This window comes from Hyperolius riggenbachi, chromosome 4 (genome assembly GCF_040937935.1).
Source record: "Hyperolius riggenbachi isolate aHypRig1 chromosome 4, aHypRig1.pri, whole genome shotgun sequence".
NCBI lineage: Eukaryota > Metazoa > Chordata > Amphibia > Anura > Hyperoliidae > Hyperolius > Hyperolius riggenbachi.
In genome coordinates this window covers 291,011,654-291,034,041 of record NC_090649.1, presented here as the reverse complement: position 1 = coordinate 291,034,041, position 22,388 = coordinate 291,011,654, and the positions used below count along the sequence as shown (strand labels likewise).

General features: G+C 41.2%; 1 protein-coding gene across 50 annotated transcripts in view; it reads left to right on the top strand.

The window, feature by feature from the left end:
• The window catches only part of LOC137503854 (titin homolog), a 1,065,379-nt gene that overhangs the window by 770,939 nt on the left and 272,052 nt on the right, over nt 1-22,388 (top strand). For 49 of the 50 annotated variants that reach the window (XM_068231415.1, XM_068231409.1, XM_068231432.1 and 46 more), the window contains 13 exons: nt 1,923-1,970; nt 4,657-4,704; nt 5,587-5,634; nt 6,940-6,987; nt 7,207-7,254; nt 8,227-8,274; nt 11,213-11,260; nt 11,876-11,920; nt 14,838-14,885; nt 18,010-18,057; nt 19,629-19,676; nt 20,416-20,463; nt 21,744-21,791. In XM_068231415.1, the coding sequence (XP_068087516.1) occupies nt 1,923-1,970; nt 4,657-4,704; nt 5,587-5,634; nt 6,940-6,987; nt 7,207-7,254; nt 8,227-8,274; nt 11,213-11,260; nt 11,876-11,920; nt 14,838-14,885; nt 18,010-18,057; nt 19,629-19,676; nt 20,416-20,463; nt 21,744-21,791 (621 nt within the window). The remainder of the gene's footprint in view (nt 1-1,922; nt 1,971-4,656; nt 4,705-5,586; nt 5,635-6,939; nt 6,988-7,206; nt 7,255-8,226; nt 8,275-11,212; nt 11,261-11,875; nt 11,921-14,837; nt 14,886-18,009; nt 18,058-19,628; nt 19,677-20,415; nt 20,464-21,743; nt 21,792-22,388) is intronic. The other variant, XM_068231418.1, reaches the window with a different exon arrangement.

Sequence of the window (22,388 nt, the reverse complement as noted above, 5' to 3'; positions counted from 1 at the left end):
CTTCTGTTCACACCTAGAGCAACATATCTGACCAACTTTTATATATAACTATATCAACAATTCAAAATAAACTGGTCCAACGACAATTAGCATCTCTCAGCCATGCAATCTAAGTGAATGTGCCGATACAGGAAACACACATAATGACCAACACAAATAGTAACTATAAAAGAAAAAAACAACATATAACCCACTATTCCTGCAATCTACATTTTACTATATGAAATTCTCATAATCCTTAAGGTGATTTGTTCAAATACCCTTCATACTCTGAGGAGGTTTAACCACTTCGCATCCAGACCTTGTTTTCCTCTTATTGACCAGAGCAGTTTGACGCTTTAGCGGTGTCCCTTTTTAATCAGCCATAACTTTATCCCTACTCACGACACCTAAATGATCTAGGTATCGTTTTTTTTTAGGACAAACTAGACTTTCATTGGCGGGTATTTTGTCCCGAGAATTTTTTTTCCTGCGCATTTTAGCGGGAAAAAAGAGGGGAAAACGTTAAAATTGCATTATTTCTCAGGTTTTCTTCAATTCTAGTAAAAAATACAAAGTGCTACAGTAGGTAAAAGACATGCCATCAGTATTAAGTCCCCCAAGGATAGAAAGCCAGATGTGTGCCCAGTATCAGACCCCCCCCAGTATAGCCAGATGTGCCCCCAATATCAGCCCCCCAGTATAGCCAGATATGCCCCTGCATTTGCGACCCCCCCACATATATTTATACAGCTGCGTATCACAAATAAGCACCCCTCATTATAGCCAGATGTGTCCCCAGGATCAGTGTTCCCCATTATAGCCAGATGTGTCCCCAGGATTAGCGCCCCCCACCCCATTATTGCATATGTGCCCCCCAGCATTAAGTTATGTCCCTCAGGACCATCATATGTGCCCCCCATTATAAAATCCCCCACCCCATTACCCTGATGGGCCCCAATAATAATTTCAAACCCCCCCCCTTCAGATTTTAAACCCCCACCCTTTGTTATGGGCAGCCTGATGTGCCCCCCCCCTTATCACGATGCCCCCCCCCAGATCGTAAAAAAAATGCCCCTGCAAGATGAATATCTCACCTTACCTGGTTCCTGCGATCATCCTGCAGCTCCAGCCTCCATTCTCCGCTCTTCACTCAGCCCTGTGACGCTGAATATCCGGGTCCCGGCTTGATGACGTCATCAAGCCGGGACCCGGATATTCAGCGTCACAGGGCTGAGTGCACCGCGGAGAATGGAGGCTGGAGCTGCAGGATGATCGCAGGAACCAGTTCAGGTAAGATATTCATCTTGCAGGGGTGTTTTTTTTACGATCTGGCCACGGAGGGGGAAAGATGAATAATCACGCTGTTTGCTACAGCGGTGATCATTCATTCGCGGGGGGGTCACTAATTGGCTACAAGGGAACATGTTCCCTTTTGCCAATTAGTAAGGCAGCTGACAGTGCCGGGGGGTGCGCTCTGAAGCGCACCTGTCCCTGCACAACAGCGCTGCAAGCAGGTCAGTATATCTACGTCGCTGTGGCTTGGAGGGTGCCACAGCTGACGTAGATATAGTGTAGTGGAGGGGAAAGTGGTTAATAGTCAATCCAGACTGCCCAGATAGAATAAAATGTATCATATTTGTCCCTGCTTGTCAAAACAGTCTCCTCCAGTTGCTGTACCTCATTGAACTTTCCCTTTCTTAACAAGCCTTACAACTGTTAAATTGCCATAAATGGAAAGACCTGGGAGCTAAGAAGTGACAAGTTTACACACATTATAGTATTAAACTTTTAAAAAATCCTGCTGCACTGTGAGATGCTATGTAATCACAGTTCTACTGCTTATGTGGATTAGTACAGCTTCTTTCAGACAAATATGTAGTACATTTATTCTAACTAATATTTCAGATATACTTCAATTCAGTTTCAATTTTGCATTGCAGAAAGAGTGGTGACAAAAGAAGAAAAATTACCCACTGAACACAAAAAAGGTAAAAACGTCATGATTTATGCATTTATTGTGTTGAAAGAAAGCAAGGGGGACTATAATGGATATCACTATCAATGTATTTTGTCCTGAGCTCTGTCAGTGATAAAATGCTATAAACATCATAATTTACCTTTTTACATATTTCTACAGTGATTGTACTAAGAAAAACACTTTAAAGTAGTCATAACAACAAAGAACAGTCCAATATAAGCTGATTTTATTCAGAATAACTATGTTTACTGCTGATTGCCCAACTGATTGAAAGAAGGATTGTAGCTCATATTACTCAGTGTCCCATGCATGGAACTCACATATCCATATAAAGTAACATATTTTTTTTACACTTGTAACAGCCAGGAAAGCAGATTATGTTTCTATAGTTGTGAAATTTAGAGCATGCATTATTTATTATAGCAAGAAAAAATGTAAAAGGGAGTCAAAGTAGTTTAAATGTAACATTACAGAGAAGAAAGAAGAAAAATACCCAAAGAACCCAAGAAAGGTAAATATCTAAATAATTTATTGAGACTATATAAAGATCTTTTCCATCATTTAATTGCCAAATTGAATAATAGAATAGTCTTACAGCAAACCTGTAAGGAAAAAAGTTTACATTAAAATACTTACCTCGGTAGTAGGAAACCTCTGGATGGTAGAGATGTTTCCCAGATCCTTCTCAAGACCACTTCTGCATCCCAGGATCCTCTTTTTCTTGTAGCTTCCATCCGAGTACCTCTATACTGGCCTTGTGTGATTAAGGTTACGCATGCCCAGAAGAATAAAGTGCTTGTGCATGGTTGAAAAACTGTGCACAGTGAAATGGTTCTTCTAAGCAAGAAAAAGGAGAAAAGATCTCATAACGCACCAATTGCAATATAATCATATAACTTTATTAGTCAATCACAGCAAAATAATTAAAATCACAAGAAACGCATACTGTAGAGAAAAACAGGATAGGGAGACAATACAACGTATTATAAAAACACCCCGCAATAAGGGTATGGTGGCCCCCGGAAAAAAATATTCAATCAATAAAGGGTGGCAGGTAGTGGGGCAGTGGATTACGAAAATTAGCAAAACATTCCAGCAATAATGGAGTCAAAAAAGGCCAAGACCCCCAAGTATTGTGCGTGCAATCAATAAATATGACAGTATCAAAAATATATCAAACCAAGGATCTCGAAGATCAATAACATAACAACAAATCAAGGAAGGAAGAGCTATTACAATGTACTAATTTCACAGTCAATATGGTAATAAATAGCATAGAATTGTGCAAACAAAGTGCAATTACTAGTAAAGTGCAAGCAAAGAATGCCTTTCAACCAGAGGGCGTAAGTGTGAACACAGTCCTAGGGTCCAGGTAATTGTGCTGAACAAACAGCATGAACAACAATGCACTGCCTATTTAATAATGAGTGATGCAGGACCGTAAGGCCGCCACCATATTAGCTGCCAATGTTCCCACGCAAGTACCGCAATATAGCCACCGCAGCCACCCTGGAGAGGGTCTGACATGTGTGTTGCCAGCTTCCTCTGAGGTGGTCTCTGAGGAAGTCGGCAAGACATAAAACAGCATACAGTGACTAAATCTTTACTAAAGAAAAACTATAAAATATAAAGAATTTCATTTTTAATTTTCTTATGTTATAATCAGTAAAGTTTGTCTTTAACAAGCCTTATAACTGTTCAGTGAGGATTGAATAGAACGGCTTGGGAGCTGGGAAGAGGCAGATCTGCATTATGCCAAAAATTGTGCTGTACTGTAAGAAGCTAGGTAATTTCAGTTCTGCTGCTTAGGTGGATTAAAAGATTTAGATTTACTTCAGTAAGTACAGACAGAGTAGTGACAGAACAAAAAAGTACCTACTGAATAAAAAAAAAAGGTATATAAAATACCGGTAATGATTTGTACTTTAATTGGGTTGGAAAGATCAAGAACTGATATGGGTATCACAATATTTTTTTTCCTGAGTTGAAAAACATTATCTATCAGGCATTTTGCAGAGGTTCCAGTAAAAAAAAAAAAAAAAAAGAAAAGAAAAAAGAAGAGATCATAAATGAAAAAAAAAAATCAATGTAAACAGCTTTTATACAATATATCTTTGTTTACTGCATTATTTATTGTCTATCTGATTTCAAAAATAATTATAACTTATCTTGCAGTGTAGTTAGGAGGGGTGGGACAGCACCCATACAGAGGAGAAGGTGTGCTCAGGCAAGCAGCGTTCCACACCACTGGAGCTGTTACATTCAGGAACCAAGTCGTGCAGTGCAGGCACTACCACTGTCGTTAAAGGTTCTTTATTGCTCACATCAGGTTAAAAGCAGCGAATACAATGCCAGACTGCTATTTCGAGCAACATAGCTCTTTGTCAAGTTGATCAACTTGACAAAGAGCTATGTTGCTTGAAACAGCAGTCTGTCATTGTATTCTCTGCTTTTAACCTGATGTGATCAATAAAGAAGCTTTAACTACAGTGGTGGTGCCTGCACGACTTGGTTCCTAACTTATCTTGCATGATTGCTAATCACGTATGCATGTACTGCAACATATGTTTGCAGGAAGGCAGTTTTATTACAGCCACAAATTATTTTTCCTATGTTAAGAAATGTAATATATGCATTGTAAATTATAACCAATAATAATACAGAGGTACTTAAATAGTTAAAATTTAACATTGCAGAGAAGTCAGAGAAGAAAGAAGAAAAAGTACCCACAGTACCCAAGAAAGGTGTGTATTTGAATAATTTATTGAGCTTATATTTATTTATTTATTTATTATTTATTGTATTTATAAAGCGCCAACATATTACGCAGCCTATATGAAGATATGTTTCATAACTGAATTACCAAATTGAATAAAGGAAGAAAGAGACTTAATTTTTTTCACACAAATTATAATGTAAAGTGGATACAAATAGATTACATTTTTTGCAAGGCTAAACTTCATTTTTATTACAACTTCAAACTGAGCTTTTAGACTTTTTGGGTAAAAATTGCATTATAGATGTGGTTAAATTTAGAATAAAAGCTAAGATATTTGCCACAGGATATTGACAATATTTATAATACTAATAATATCTACACAAACTCCCTCTACATGCCTAATACTAACCTCACCCTTTTCCACACCTATCTCTAACTTCAGGGTCCCTCTTTCTCAAGGCAAGTGGTGTTACTGCACAATAAAAAGTGCATTGCATCTAAACACAGCTGGTGAGCTGATGAACTGTGTTTTGCTACTATATTGGAGTGACACTGCCTACGTCGCATCATCAAGCACCCAGATTTTGATGGTGTGCCTGCTACTTTTCTTGTCTCACATCAACCTACTGGACCGACGATTTTTTGAGTATGGCTATGCTGTAGCCAAACTCGAAACCAGCCCATGCACCTCTCCACACCACTCTGTGTGCTTGACTATATAATAACCAAACACACATGCAAGAAATAACCACCCAGTGCTCCATAGCCATAAATTTGCACTCCAGTATATGGAGACGACAAATGCCAGTGCACCAAACCTACCTTTTCCATATGGAGATGTTCTCATTTTTATCATAATCAATAACAATGCAAAGGCACTTACAGTGGTTTGCATTTAACATTTCAGAGAAGCTAGAGAAGAAAGAAGCAAAAGTACCTTTGGAACCCAAGAAAGGCAAATATTTGAATAATTTCTTGAGAGTATATGAAGATGTTTTCAAAAATTTCATTTTTAGTAAATTAATTTTTTTAGTAAATTGAGCCTTTATTTATTTTACGCACATTTAATGTACAGGATATACATAAAAATGGATAACATGACAATTCTAACAACTTCAAACTGCACTGCACAGCACTGCACTGATGGGACAGAATAAGGAAAGGTGTGTCATCAAGAAGATCACATTTCTCCATTTCTCAGCCCATCCAAAACCACCTTACTTCTATGTTTGAATATTTAAATCCCTCTTGTGGCAAAGAAAATATGGACAAGTGTTGTGTATGCTTCAATATCTTCTCTAAGCCTTCAGCTTTGGAATACAGTGATCATTTAGTGTCATGTGAGACCACTATAGCTGGCCCGTTCAGAAACTGATAATTTGGGAGCAAGTGGTCAGGGGATATTTGCGCCCATATATAAAAAAGGAAATACTGGCTATAACCATAAATTTGGGCACCCGGGTGGCCAATATTAATAATAGTAATAATAATAATAGTCACGCCAGACACACCCACACAAAATAGCAGCAGTTTTCCACTACTCTGGAACTCTGCAGGAACAGCAGTGGGCATGCTGGGAGCAGTAGTTAATTGGAGTTAGGGGCGTTAGTGTTAGGATTAAGTGCAAAATAGTGGTGGTAGAGTTTTACTACTATGTAGCTGAACTTTATAAACATGGGGTTGGGCATGCTGAGAGCAGTAGTTTACCATAGCCTTGCTACACTGTAGGCAAATATCAATGCCAAAGAGCAGCAAGTGGTGGATGGTTAGTATAATGAGTAAGTGGGGGTGGTTAATGTTAGCCCTAAATAGGAGAGGATTCATGTAAGAGTTAGTGCACAGAGGATAATGCTAGAATAATGGTAAAAATACTAATATTCTACTATTGCATATAGTAAAGTATCAGTAAAGTTACTGATATGATATTCTACTACAGCAGATGGTAAAATATCAGTAAAATTACTGATACTCTATTGGTACCGATACTCTATTTGGTTACACTGTAGCCGAACTCATAACCGATCTATGCACCCCTCCACACCACTCAGTGTGCTCAGTTATACAATAACCGAGCGCCTTCGCCAGAAATACCCCCAGAGTGCCCCATAGCCAGGAATTTGCATTACAGTCTATGGAGGTGCAAAGTAGCGACAAGTGCCTGTGCACCAAAACTATGTGTTCCATATGGAGATATTCTATTTTTTATTATAACCAATAATAACGCAAAGGTACTCAAATTAGTTTAAATGTAACATTTCAGAAAAGCCAGAGAAGAAGGAAGAACAAGTACTCTCAGAAGCTAAGAAAGGTAAATATCTTACTAATTTATTGAACATGTATGAAGATGTTTTTAGTAATTTTATTGCCAAATTCAGTCTCAAAGTGTTTTACACTAGTTTCATGTATAGGTGATGCACATAAGTGGCTAAGATGACGTTTCTTACAACTTCATTCTGCATTCCTTAGGATAATAAGATTTATAATGACTTGTACCAAAACTGCAAACCTTTTGAAATTAACATTTCAGAAAAGCCAGAAAAGAAAGAAGAAAAAGAACCAACAGAACACAAGACAGGTAAACACCTTAGTTATATGTTTTGAATATTGAAATCCCTTTTGTAGAAAAAAAAATGGAAAATTTGGAAAATTATTGTCTATGCTCCAGTATCGTCTCTAAGCCTTCAGCAGTTTTGAAATACAATGATCATTTAGCTTCCTGTGAGACCACCATAACTAGTTTATTCCAAATTGGACCATATGAGCATGGGCAGTGGAGGAGAGATGTGGGTGCTACCATAGACACTCATATTAATAAAAAGGAAATACTGGCTATATCCAGGAATTTGGGCACGGGCGGAGGGGGCAGCCAATGAAAATACCGGGCACCAGATGTGCCTGCACAAAATAGCAGCAGAATTCTGCTAGTAGTAGAACTCTGCAGAACAGCAGTGAATATGATGGTGGCAGTGGCTCACTGAACTCTGGTGCAAAATAGTGGTGAATGAGGATTGGTTAGTGTTAGGGTCAGGTGCAAAATATCAGTGGTAGAGTTTTGCTACTATGTAGTTGAACTTTGAAAGAACAGCCATGTTGGGAGTAGTAGTTCATCAGAGTTTGCCTACATTGATAAATACAGTTTGTCAAGGTTTTATAATAATAAATTGAACATTTGTATAGTGCTTTTCTCCTGTCAGACTCAAAGCGCTCAAGAGCTGCAGCCACTGGGATGCGCTCAAGAGGCCACCCTGCAGTGTTTGGGAGCCTTGCCTTGAACTCCTTACTGAATAGGTTCTGACCCTAGCCAAGATGTGAACCCTGGTCTTCCATGTCAAAGGTGGTGCCCTTAACCAGTACACTTTCCAGTCACTTAACAAATGCCATATGACTTATTTCTATATAACATATAAAAATGACAGTTATTTGTCCCCCAAAAAGTCCCAGAGATCCAAGTATTTGACCAAACGGGGGATGTGGGGGGATGATTTTTTTTTTTTTAATTTCGGTGTAGGCACCTCATAAGATCTCATGCAAATATGTAATTTTACAGAAAAGCCAGAGAAGAAAGAAGAAAAAGTATCCATAGTACCCAGGAAAGGTAAATTTCAGAATTATTATAGAGACTATATAACATTGTTTCCTGCAATTTACCAGTCCAATTAAATTAAGGATGAATCTTATCTCTTTTTGCACAAGTATAAAGAACTGAAGGCACATATAAATGCATTGTATTACATTTCTTTCGCAGCTTTATTGCTACTTCGATTTCTTAGGATAAATAATGAATATGCAGTGGTTACTACTTTAACTACTTGTTTCAAGTAGACCTATAGGTGTGTTCTAACCTTTGCATATAACATTACAGATAAAAAAGCAAAGACAAAACAAAAGTACTTATTTATTCTGATGTTTAAAACACTTTTTTTTAATCTGCAGAACATGGAAAATATGGGAAGGTAATTGTGTGTGAGCATTAGCATCTTCTTTAAACGACAACTGAGGTGAAAAGAATATGGAGGCTGCCATATGTATTTCTTTTTAAACAATACCTGTTGCTTGGCAGCCCTGCTGGTCTATTTTGGCTGCAGTAGTTTCTGAAACAAGCACATGGCTAATCCAGTCAGATCCTTAAAGCGGTATTGTCACCATAAAAATCAAATTTCAACAGCAACTGGTCTGAGTGTATTAAGTGATAAAGATGCTATTCCTGCATTCAAAACTTTCAAAACTTTTTCTGCTGTTATGATTTGGAGTTATCACATACTTAAGGAGCACTGGTCCTTTAGTAGTTGGTGCCAAAGAATTGCATGCTGGGGGTTCTTTTTATCTATAATCTATTCCTCCTGTTCCCTTTATTTCCATGCCAGCTGCTTATCTGAAACCTAATCCCCTACTCATTTGAGTTTACAAGCAAGCCGGAGACGACTCAGCGATTGGAGGAGACAAGAAAAAAAATAAAGGGCAGAAATGACATCACGAGTTAGCCTTAACTGTGGGCAAAAGACATGGCCCCCACCAGGAACAGAATTCTCGTCATTTACTATATAACATTCACTGAAATCAAAACGTGGACAGTATAATACATGTGTTATGCAAGTAGCTCAAGTATTTATCTACTTATTTCATCTGGCAATGTAGATCAGTGCAAACAGTGCCTTAAAGAGTAACTGTTAGGCATGAATTAAAAAAATAGTTTTGGATTTCTCTCTTTAATAAAGCCTAAAACAATGCTAAAAAGGCATTGGCAGAGTAAAAAATCATTCACACTTTTAAATTAATATGATTTATAAATCCTCTTGCTCCCAGCTTTTAACTCGTACGCAGAGCCGCAAAAAGAGAAGTAGCAGTGTATGCTGGGCGGCTTTTTTTTTCCTTTGCTGTTCCCTGTTCCTCCCCTTCATTTAATATTCCTCCCCTTACGCAGTAGTGCAGCCTGATTGGCTGCTTCCTCTGGCCCTGAAGTTTTCCCCCACCCCCGCCTCTGTGCCTCTCTTATCGGCAATACAGACGTCCAGCATACATTTATTATAGCTGCCTGCCTGAGCGAGGGGCTCTGCAGAGTGGGGTAAAGATGGCAAGCGGCACGCTCCAGACCCCTGCTGCTGGTGGCAAGGCTGTTTGTAGTGCACGGAGAGGTAGACTTCAAATAGCGGCAGTGTGGCTCATCTGCAGCGGCTCCCTCCTCCAGCATTGTGTGAATTGTGTGTCTGTGAAGCTACAGCTGCCAGCAACTACGTGATTCCTGGATTGCTGATGACAGAAGCCTCACATACACTATGCTGGAATGAATGAGTCCCTGCAGATGAGTACGCACTGCTCTGTAATTAAGAAGAAAAAAACACAGGTTGGCCAGAAACCTTGACAGCGCTCTCCTCTTCTTCTCCTCCTAAGGCGGCAGACCGTGTCCAGCTCCACTGCATTCTGTCCGGGAGGATGTGTCACTGGGCAGAGGCTCTGACAGTTCCAGGAGCAGAGATAATGTGCAGGAGGAGGGGAGGGGGGGACTCTGGGCTCACATTCCTCACAATAGTGAAGGGGGACTTTCAGTAGGAGGAGGGGGAGGAATACCAGCTGCAGCAGCTTTCTTTATCTGCTGCTAGTTTCCTAACTGAAGGCTGGCTGGCAGCAGAACATATATCAGCTTAGCTTACTACACTAACTACTAGGATTGGTAGTGCAGCATTAATAATGGGTGACTGAGCAAGTGTGGTTTGGCACTTCATGCAGACTGGCTACTTCACTCAACTACTGAGCAGCAGGTGGGAGTGTCTGAGGGCTTGGAAGAGGGAGTGCTAATGCATATAAAGTCAAAAGGAGGAGGGCAAACCATAAGGGAGAAAATTACATCACAATTGGCTTCACACACAGTCATCCTAAAATGGAACCTCTCAGGAATAGAAATCTCTTTATTTACTATATATAATTCACTGCAAAGCAAAACACGGACAGTGCAATGCATATGTTGTGTAAGTACAGCAAATATTTATCTACTTGTATATGTGGGGTTTTTTTGGAGACACTATGCATAACAGCTCCTCTTTAAAGAGGAACTCCAGTGAAAATAATGTAATAAAAAAAAAGTGCTTAAGTTTTACAATAATTATGTATAAATGATTTAGTTAGTGTTTGCTAATTGTAAAATCTTTCCTCTCCCTGATTTACATTATGACATTTATCATATGGTGACATTTTTACTCTGGCAAGTAATGATGTGACTGGAAGGAGGTACTGCTTGCTTTTTTGGCAGTTGCAAACAGCTGTTATTTCCCACAATGCAACAAGGCTCCCATAGTGTGATGTCAGTAACTCAGTACTGTGAGGCGCTGACATCATTTGTGGGAGGGGTTTCACCACAAAATCAGCCATACAGAGCCCCCTGATGATCCAGTTGAGAAAAGGAATAGATTTCTCATGGGAAAGGTGGTAGCAGCTACTGATTGGGATGAAGTTCAATTCTTGGTTACGGTTTCTCTTTAAACATCTTATTTTAAATAATAATTTAGATATGTTCCAACAATTTAAAATTTACTTTTCAGAGAGACCAGAGATAACAGAAGAAAAAGTACCTGTTGAAACCAAAAAAGGTAAGTGCCTTCACAATTTCAGCAGAATGAGCACAAATTACTTTTAAAGGAATAATGAGCTTGTGGGTAAAGTTCAAATTCCTTACCTGGTGCTTCTTTCAGCCCTCTGCAGTATATCAGGTCCCTTACTGTAGTTTCAGTCCCATCCAGATTGCCTCTGTCTGCTCCAAAACATCCCTGACCAGAACTTTGGTATTACGCATGTGCGGTCCTGGCAGAAGGCCTGCTAGATCGTGCTCCCATGGCCAAGAGTATTTTGCGCATGGGCAGTTTAAATCTTTGTGAACATGTGCAGAACACTCCTGGCCATGGAAGCACAATCAAGGAGGAGCACAGTGCTGTAGGCCATGAACAGAGTTCTGGTCAGGGATCTTTTAGAGCAGACAGCGACACCCTGGAGAGGATTAGAACTACAGGGAGGGACCTGAGATACTGCAGGGGCCTGGAATAAGCCCCAGAAAAGTAAATCTGAATATTTTCCCACCATCTCAGTATTGTTTTAAGGGCTTGGGAAAAAGCAAGGAGATGTGGAGAACTATAATGTGAACCATGGCACTTTTTATACTGAATGTAGCAACTGTAAATTGTCATTTACCTTCCCTACATATTTTACAGAGATTCCAAAGAAAAAACAGGAAGATCTCACAGAACTAAAGAAAGGTACCGTGTAAACTTTTTAATTTTTCAATATAATAAATATATTTTCTGTAATTGAATTTCCAAAATGAAAGAGAGTAAAATCTTAATTAATGTGTGCATGGTTTCCATGACATATACAAGCAATATATCCCATTTATGCTGGGCAGAAGCGCAGCTAAATAAACTTAGTGGGTACATAAAGAATCAAGTAGCTGCTGCGCTCACTTAGATAATGAAGCTCCAGGGGTTAATCTCCCAATATCACAAGTACAGCTGCTCCAGCAGGGCTGTGTGAAGCAAGCATAAATGCTTAGAAAAAAGCAAATTGTAGAGCGCTCTCTGGTGTATTAAACCTTGTACTAGAAATCATGCAAGGATAATAAAAACACTTAAAATGATGGAAGTAAAATTCAGGCATATAGCACAAGTGTGCAGTCAGGTAATCGCCCCCTGGATAGAACTCCAGCACTTTAACCTTCCTCACTGTGGCCAGCAGTGTAGGTTTCCTTGACAGAAACGGAACAAACACTAGCGGCGGGCAGATCAGGAAGTAAACTGTGCTACTAGCGTCATTATGTTTTTCAACTTAACCACACCTTCCTCAGTGGGTACATAACTCATATGCAGTTGGTACATTACACAGGCACTAGTGCATAACACAGAGGTATGGACAACATTACCACTTCATGCAAAATGGATATTTATAAATGTTCTATTTGTGCACCATAAGTGCAAATATGATGTATATATGAAGTTGTATATATAAACATCCAAAATGCATGTGCTCCACATAAAATGCAATAATGTCACAGTGACTAATACAATATATATGACCAAAATACACAGCAATGACTAAAACATTTTTGTAAATTTTTTTTTTGTAATTGGTGTATGATTGCTAAACATACATTCCGTATGTAGATTGCATAAAGCCCTATAAACTTAATTTAAATTTAAAATGAATTGTAAAATTTACTGAGCTTTTGTGAATATATAGTACACCATTGTTTTACTCGTAGTGAAATGTATGTTTGGGCAAAATTGGTAAACTAAAATTGCAACTTTCCAATTGATTTTCTGGATTTAATTCCGCCTGCTCTGACTAAAATGCACAGAAGTTTTTGAAAAAAGTAGAAACTTCAGTCTTCTATAATGCTTTTATGTGAAAATAAATTGTTATAAGGTTATAACATTTTAAATCTAATCATGATTTGTAAGAATAAAGTAATTTCTAAAGAAAAACTACCAGCTTTGTCACCCACTATATCCCTTCACAATGCACCCTAACCAGCCGCAACACCCCCCACCTCTCATCCATGCTCCAATGATGAACAAAAATGCTATACACACATTTCAGATTTCTTTGGGTACAAAACAAATTTCCAAGTTGAATCTGAGTAGGTCTTAGTAATGACTTTGTACACTGTCTATACTGTTGTCTTTCAGAGTTAATTTTAGAGCTCTGAAATTTCCTGCTGCCACAAAATTTTAGTGCATGCTTTTCACCCTTCTCTTTTCATAACTAGAGTTATACAGGTGGCAGCCATTACTTCTAAGCTGAAAAAAGGCTGTTATTTATTATTATAATTTATAAAATAGATTTTATTTTTGAAGTCTTGGATTTTTAATTTGGGTCCACTTTAAATATATTATAAGTGTTTTTCCAGAGACCACTGGTAAATATTTTAAAAAGTAATAATATGTAATGAATCGTTTTTTCAAAAATGAAAAATGTGTGATGTCCCCTTTTGACCTTTTAACACCTTGCCCTCTGCAAGCTGATATTTTCCAGTTAATTCTGAGTCTGCAAGAGTGAGGCTTTATTCCCTGAGTGACACAAGTCCACATGCTATATAGCAGCCAAGATTCTCTACCCTTTCCTGGCAACCTTGTCCAATCTAGTTCTCAGAAGAAGTTGACAGTAGGCCCTGGAACGACTTTTTGAAAAATGTGGTCCCCGTTCCTAAGAACAATGAGCATAAGAGCAGAACCTTCTCAGTTATGACAAAAGGTTAAAAGTAAATAAAGCTCTCTCAACATGGAAAACAATTTAATAGTCTTTAAAAATAAATAAATACATACCCCTGTAATAATGATAGCGCCTAACTGCACATGGACACCCACGGCGTATCTGCTACAACACTTCCAATAAATTCCCTTTGCAGAATGCGTAATGACAATAGTAAGTCCCTTAAATGGCACTGACATCATCAAGATCAAGATATTTCAGATCCCTTCGCAAATGTAGGCTTTGCTTAATAAGCAGAGGTCTGTTAACATGAATTTTAAATACATGCAAAAAAACTAACAAACTAAGAATGATGCATTAAAATCAATAACACAATAACACAAAATAATAACACTATAGAACATTAGACTAAGCCTTGCATTACACTAATTGTAAAGGGGGGAAAAGAATGAAAAACAGTACACACTCCTTCCCATAATATCCCATTCTCGCTCTCTCTCTCCTTAGAAAGCTCCATAATTCAATTGTTCAGCTGAAAAAGGAAGACTCATAACTCTTTTTACATGGATTGCCGTGTTTAGAAGATGTATATAAATGCACTATATGACATTTTAACAAAATAATATTTTTGTTTTATTGCAACTGCAATTGTTATTTCCTAGGATAGCAATTAAAACACTGTGGTTATTGAAACACATTTAGCCACTTCATTAGTACAATACAAATACCTGTCAGTCAGTTTATGGTTTCTAAGTTCTCATGGTTTATTTGACCATCACTCTTATGTGGTTTATCTTGCAACATAGACTTTTCTTAAGGACAGATACAGTATTGCTACCAAGTTTGTAATCCCATAAGTAAATAAAACCTAAAAAAGGATTTAAAAAAATGAAAATGTTTTTGTTCTTTAGTCAAGTGCTTAATTACTAGAAGTATGGCATTTCTCTCATTTTTAATTTAACATTACAGAAAAAGCAGAAAAGAAAGAAGAAAAACGATCCACAGAACCCAAGAAAGGTAGACATCTTACTTATTTATTCAGTATATGTAAATGCTTTTCCTTGGGGTGCAAAGAAAATGGAAAACTATGCTGAGTGTGTTTTAGCACCTTCTCTAACTCTAAATTGTTGGCCTGCAGTTGAAAATACCATGATCTATCCCTTTCTCATTTCCTTCTGCTGTTGCTTTCTGCTTAATCTCTTGAGGACCACAATGCTAAACCCCCCTAAAGACCAGGCTGTTTTTTTGTTTAATTGGCCACTGCAGCTTTAAGGCCAAGCTGCAGGGTTGCACAACACAGCACACTAGTGATCCTCCTCCCCTTTTCTCCCCATCAACATAGCTCTCTGTTGGTGGGGTCTGATCGCCTCCAGTGGTTTATTTATTTTTTAAATAAATATGCATTTATTTATTTTTGTATTATTTTTTAACATTTACATAATATTTTTTTTTAACAAACCCCTCCCTTCCCCCAGCCAGCCAATCCTGGCGATCGGCTGTCATAGGCTTCTGCCTATGAGAGCCGATCACTCTCTAGTGCCCCAGGAGGACAGCCGTGTCATGCGGCTGTCCACAGTACAGAGCTGCCATGGATCACAGTTCTGTACTTAGTTAAAAGACGCCGTCTAACAGTCTCTCTCAGAGACTAAAGGTGGGGCGGAGCTCCACCCCTCAAGCAGGAGATGCGCACGCAGCCTGCACGCGATCTCATGCAGTAGCCTGCCCCAGGACCTGACGCCAATTGGCGTTAGGCGGTCCTGGGGCTGCTGCCGCGGCCATGCCCATTGGTGTGGGGCAGTCGTTAGGTAGTTAATCTTGGTCAGTTTGTACTGATAGAGATGGAGGGAACCTCAGATTTTTGGTTCGCGAACCGCAAACACGAACTTCCGAAAAAGTTCACGAACCGGCGAACTCGGCGAAGTGCAATAGACTTCAATGGGCAGGTGAACTTGAAAAACTACAAACACTGGTTCTGGCCACAAAAGTGGTGGGGAAGATGTTTCATGGGGTTCTAACACCTGGAGGTGGGTATGGGGGAGTGGGATACATGGCAAAAGTTCCGGGGAAAATTACGGATTTGACGCAGAGCAGGGTTATCATCCCTAAAGGGCAGAAATCACATTGCATTGCTAAACTGGAGACATAACGTGCTTGAAAACAGCGTGTGTATACATGGATCAGCAGGTAGTGTCAGTAGTACACTCCTTCACACTGACAGCTAGAACACACTGTGTAACGCACAACCAATAGCTGTTTGTGTAGTGATGGCCGTGCTGGACTGGTGCACACGATGGCAAGATCACTCTTCCTCTGTGATGTTATGTATATAATACAATTAGTGCGGTCACAGCCAGGTACAGGTATGCATGCACTGGTGGTATTACACAATACAGTACAATGTGCAACTATCACACACACACAGGTCCAGTGCCAGTGAAAAGTTTACACTAAATGTGCTGGCCCTAGCACAGTATAATTAGCAATTAGCAGTAAAGCAATTAGCAATAGCAAGGGCCAGCTGCGACACACAGCAGGGCTGTATAATGCAGTGCAGTGGGCCACCCACACACACACAAAAAAAAAGATCACAAGAACATTAGCTCTCAAAAGAACTGTTTTGGTATTGCTTCTCAGCAACAAATATCAACTAGGAGCAAGCTAACTACGCTTTCCCTATCTTCAGCAAGCACTGTCCCTTCCTCTCACTATAGCAAGATCAGCAGACTGCTGACGGCGTGTGCTGACGGTGTCTGCTGACGGCGTGTGCTGACCGTGTCTGCTGACGGTGTCTGCTGACTGTGATGTAGAGGGTCAAAGTTTAGCCCAATGATGTGGTATAGAGGGTGGGTCGAACTCGATATGTGTTCGCGGTTCGCCGTGAGCGCGAACCACCTAGGTTCAAGCGAACAAGTTAGCCGGCGAACCATTCGGGCCATCTCTATGTACTGATTAGAAGCTTGAGAATTGCTGTGGTCCTACCTCTGATATAGAAGATAGGTGTCTGGGAGGCAGGAAGGTTACAGATACTCCAAACTTCATCATTAAAGCATGCAAGGCAATGTTAACCTCGTCAGAACTAGTCCTTGTGTAGTCCTTGTTTGTGAGTCAGGGAAGACGGCAGTAGAATGCCCACAAAACCCTCAAAAAGAAAAATACATGAAGCATCTATTCTCAATATATATATAATGCTTGTGGGCTGTAAAGAAAACAAAGCTGTACAAAAATCATTGTGTGTCTCTTTTTCCTTTATCTGAACTACCAGTAGTGACTTTTAGCCGATTAGCAACACCTTTGATAATGAGGGGCTTATAGGAAGAAATAGAAACTGGGAGATAGAAGTTCTACATTCTATATTAACATCTCATAGCATTTCAGAGCTTTTAATGCACTCGAAGAGGTATACTTAGTGTTTGTAGCCAACTTTTATAACTGTAACTATGTGTTTTATAACTACCCATGTGGATCAATTCAACTTCTTTCAGTGTAAAAGTGCCTTAGACATTTTATTTTATACAATAAACTTTTTAAATAATATTTTGAACTAGCCACATAAGGGGGTCGTGGGCAGGAAGGGGGTATTGGGCACAGCGGCGGGGAGGGGGGTCAGACCCCCCTCCCTCACCTGGGTCCCCCATGTGTGCTCCCCCTCCAGCTTAAGCTCAGCAGGACCCCCCTCCCTCACCTGGGTCCCCCATGTGCTCTCCCCCTCCAGCTTAAGCTCAGCAGGACCCTCCCCCTCCCTCACCTGGGTCCCCATGTGCGCTCTCCTTCCAGCTTAAGCTCAGCAGGACCCCTCCTTCCCTCACCTGGGTCCCCCATGTGCGGCGGCTGCTGCTGAACTTAAGCTAGAAGGGGAGCGCACATGGAGGACCCAGGTGAGGGAGGGGGGGTCCGACCCCTCCCCGCTGCTGTGCCCAATACCCCCTTCCTGCCCACTACCCCCTTCAGCTCGGCAGCAAGACTAGGACCGCCCCTGAGGGCAGGGCACTATTTCTTCTTCTTGCTTGGACCAGCCCCTTCTTCTTGCATGGACTGGTCCTGGAGGCAGGGTGCTACTTCTTCTTCTTCTTGCTTGAAGGTTGAGGCACTTAGTCTATTATATATATAGATATGTTCCAACATTTTTAATTTTGTTTTTCAGAGAGACCAGACATAAAAGAAGAAAAAATACAAGTTGAGCCCAAAAAAGGTAAATAATTTTGGGATTTGTGCAAATTGTTTTTATGGGTTGTGGATAATTTACATTTCCTATTTATTTTAGAGAGATTCCAGTGAAAGAAGTGGAAAAGCTCTCAGACCCAAAAACTATACCGTGTGAAACATTGTTTTTCTAAATAATAAATATCTTTTCTGTTATTTTTTAGGATAGCAACAAATTTAGCCACTTCATTAGTACTACACAAAAACACCTGTCAGTCAGATCCTTTTATGCTTTCAAAGTTCTGATGGTTTATTTGATCATCCTTCTTATGTGGTTTATCTTGTAATATCGACATTTTTTTTTAAGGTCAGGAACAATTTTGTATTGCTACCAAGTTTTTAATCTTAAAAGTAAATAAAACCTAAAAAGGGATTTAAAAAAAAAAAGAAAACATTTTTCGTACTTGAAGGACTTACGAGTCGAAATTAGGAAAAAAAGTTAATCACCTGCCTCAGGGGGTCGGCCTTAGAGCTGCGCAGCCGCAACGGTTCCAGGCGAACTTTGGGGGTTCGCGTTCGCCTGCACCAGGCGAACTTTTGCAGAAGTTTGATTCGCCCCATAAAGCTCTATTGAGCAAAACTTTGACCCTCTACATCACAGTCAGCAGATACAATATTGCCAAACACACTGATCTCGGCCCACCCCCCCTCCCTCCTCCAAGCAAGGTCCTTATACCATTTGACTCACTTGTCTTCCTACACTAATTAGTTAAAGGATAGCTGCTACCCTCCTCCCACCTCCCACCTCCCACCTCCCTCCTCCCTCCTCCCACCTCCCTCCTCCCACCTCCCACCCCCCTCCTCCCACCTCCCTCCTCCCACCTCCCTCCACCCATCTCCCACCTCCCTCCTCCCACCTCCCTCCTCCCACCTCCCATCTCCCTCCTCCATCCTCCCACCTCCCTCCTCCCACCTCCCACCTCCCTACTCCCTCCTCCCTACTCCCACCACCATCCTCCCACCTCCCACCTCACTCCTCCCTCCTCCCACCTCCCTCCTCCCACCTCCCAGAGAGACGATCACTCTCTAGTGCCCCAGGAGGACAGCCGTGTCACGCGGCTGTCCACAGTACAGAGCTGCCATGGATCGCAGTGCTGTACTTAGTTAAAAGACGCCGTCTAACAGTCTCTCTCAGAGACTAAAGGTGGGGCGGAGCTCCACCCCTCAAGCAGGAGATGCGCGCGCAGCCTGCACACGATCTCATTCAGTAGCCTGCCCCAGGACCTGACGCCAATTGGCGTTAGGCGGTCCTGGGGCTGCTGCCGCGGCCATGCCCATTGGTGTGGGGCAGTCGTTAGGTAGTTAATCTTGGTCAGTTTGTACTGATAGAGATGGAGGGAACCTCAGATTTTTGGTTCGCGAACTGCAAACACTACCCCCTCCAGCTCGGCGGCAAGTCTAGGACTACTTCTTCTTCTTCTTGCTTGGACCGGCCCCTTCTTCTTGCATGGACTGGTCCTGGGGGCAGGGCGCTACTTCTTCTTCTTCTTGCTTGAAGGTTGAGGCACTTACTCTATTATATATACAGATATGTTCCAACATTTTAATTTTGTTTTTCAGAGAGACCAGACATAAAAGAAGAAAAAATACAAGTTGAGCCCAAAAAAGGTAAATAATTTTGGGATTTGTGCAAATAGTTTTTATGGGTTGTGGATAATTTACATTTCCTATTTATTCTAGAGAACTGGAAAAGCTCTCAGACCCAAAAACGATACCGTGTGAAACATTGTTTTTCTAAATAATAAAGATCTTTTCTGTTATTTTTTAGGATAGCAACAAATTTAGCCACTTCATTAGTACTACACAAAAAACACCTGTCAGTCATATCCTTTTATGCTTTCAAAGTTCTGATGGTTTATTTGATCATCATTCTTATGTAGTTTATCTTGTAACATCGACATTTTTTTTTTAAGGTCAGGAACAATTTTGTATTGCTACCAAGTTTTTAATCTCAAAAGTAAATAAAACCTAAAAAGGGATTTAAAAAAAAAAGAAAAATTTTTTTGTACTTGAAGGACTTACGAGTCGAAATTAGGAAAAAAAAGTTAATCACCTGCCTCAGGGGGTCGGCCTTAGAGCTGCACCGCCGCACTTGGGGCTATGCGGACTGCAGCCATTTTAGAAGAGGCTGGAGAGCCCGCCCCGGGCCGTGGGGTCGGGAGCTGGCCCAGGGGGCTAATGAGTGGGGGCACCCGGCGGATCGGCACGGAGGGCGCGGACGGCGTCCTCCATGCCTTAAAAGATGAGGCAGGTGATTAACTTTTTTCCTAATTTCGTCTTGTAAGTCCTTTAAGTGCTTAATTACTTTAAGTATTGCATTTCTCTAATTTTTAATTTAACATTACAGAAAAAGCAGAAAAGAAAGAAGAAAAACGACCCACAGAACCTAAGAAAGGTAGTCATTTTACTTCTTTATTCAGTATATTTAAATGCTTTTCCTGGGGTAAAATGAAAATGGAGCACTATGCTGAGTGTGTTTTAGCACCTTCTCTAACTCTCAAATGTTGGCCTGCAGTTGAAACTACGCATGATCTATTCTATAGAGATGTCGCGAAGGGTTCGCCTGCGAACGGTTCCAGGCGAACTTTGGGGGTTCGCGTTCGCCTGCACCAGGCGAACTTTTGCAGAAGTTTGATTCGCCCCATAAAGCTCTATTGAGCAAAACTTTGACCCTCTACATCACAGTCAGCAGATACAATATTGCCAAACACACTGCTCTCGGCCTACCCCCCCTCCCTCCTCCAAGCAAGGTCCTTATACCATTTGACTCACTTGTCTTCCTACACTAATTAGTTAAAGGATAGCTGCTACCCTCCTCCCACCTCCCACTTCCCTCCTCCCACCTCCCTCCTCCCACCTCCCTCCTCCCACCTCCTTCCTCCCACCTCCCACCTCCCTCCTCCCACCTCCCTCCACCCATCTCCCACCTCCCTCCTCCCAGCTCCCATCTCCCTCCTCCCTCCTCCCACCTCCCTCCTCCCACCTCCCTCCTCCCACCTCCCACCTCCCTCCTCCCTCCTCCCACCTCCATCCTCCCACCTCCCACCTCACTCCTCCCTCCTCCCACCTCCCTCCTCCCACCTCCCACCTCCCTCCTCCCACCTCCCTGAGAGCCGATCACTCTCTAGTGCCCCAGGAGGACAGCCGTGTCACGCGGCTGTCCACAGTACAGAGCTGCCATGGATCGCAGTGCTGTACTTAGTTAAAAGACGCCGTCTAACAGTCTCTCTCAGAGACTAAAGGTGGGGCGGAGCTCCACCCCTCAAGCAGGAGATGCGCGTGCAGCCTGGACACGATCTCATTCAGTAGCCTGCCCCAGGACCTGACGCCAATTGGCGTTAGGCGGTCCTGGGGCTGCTGCCGCGGCCATGCCCATTGGTGTGGGGCAGTCATTAGGTAGTTAATCCTGGTCAGTTTGAACTGATAGAGATGGAGGGAACCTCAGATTTTTGGTTCGCGAACTGCAAACACTACCCCCTCCAGCTCGGCGGCAAGTCTAGGACCGCACCTGGGGGCAGGGCACTACTTCTTCTTCTTGCTTGGACCGGCCCCTTCTTCTTGCATGGACTGGTCCTGGGGGCAGGGCGCTACTTCTTCTTCTTCTTGCTTGAAGGTTGAGGCACTTACTCTATTATATATACAGATATGTTCCAACATTTTAATTTTGTTTTTCAGAGAGACCAGACATAAAAGAAGAAAAAATACAAGTTGAGCCCAAAAAAGGTAAATAATTTTGGGATTTGTGCAAATAGTTTTTATGGGTTGTGGATAATTTACATCTTCTATTTATTTTAGAGAGATTCCAGTGAAAGAACTGGAAAAGCTCTCAGACCCAAAAACGATACCGTGTGAAACATTGTTTTTCTAAATAATAAAGATCTTTTCTGTTATTTTTTAGGATAGCAACAAATTTAGCCACTTCATTAGTACTACACAAAAAACACCTGTCAGTCAGATCCTTTTATGCTTTCAAAGTTCTGATGGTTTATTTGATCATCATTCTTATGTGGTTTATCTTGTAATATCGACATTTTTTTTAAGGTCAGGAACAATTTTGTATTGCTACCAAGTTTTTAATCTCAAAAGTAAATAAAACCTAAAAAGGGATTTAAAAAAAAAAGAAAACATTTTTTGTACTTGAAGGACTTACGAGTCGAAATTAGGAAAAAAAAGTTAATCACCTGCCTCAGGGGGTCGGCCTTAGAGCTGCGCCGCCGCACTTGGGGCTATGCCGACTGCAGCCATTTTAGAAGAGGCTGGAGAGCTCGCCCCGGGCCGTGGGGTCGGGAGCTGGCCCAGGGGGCTAATGAGTGGGGGCAC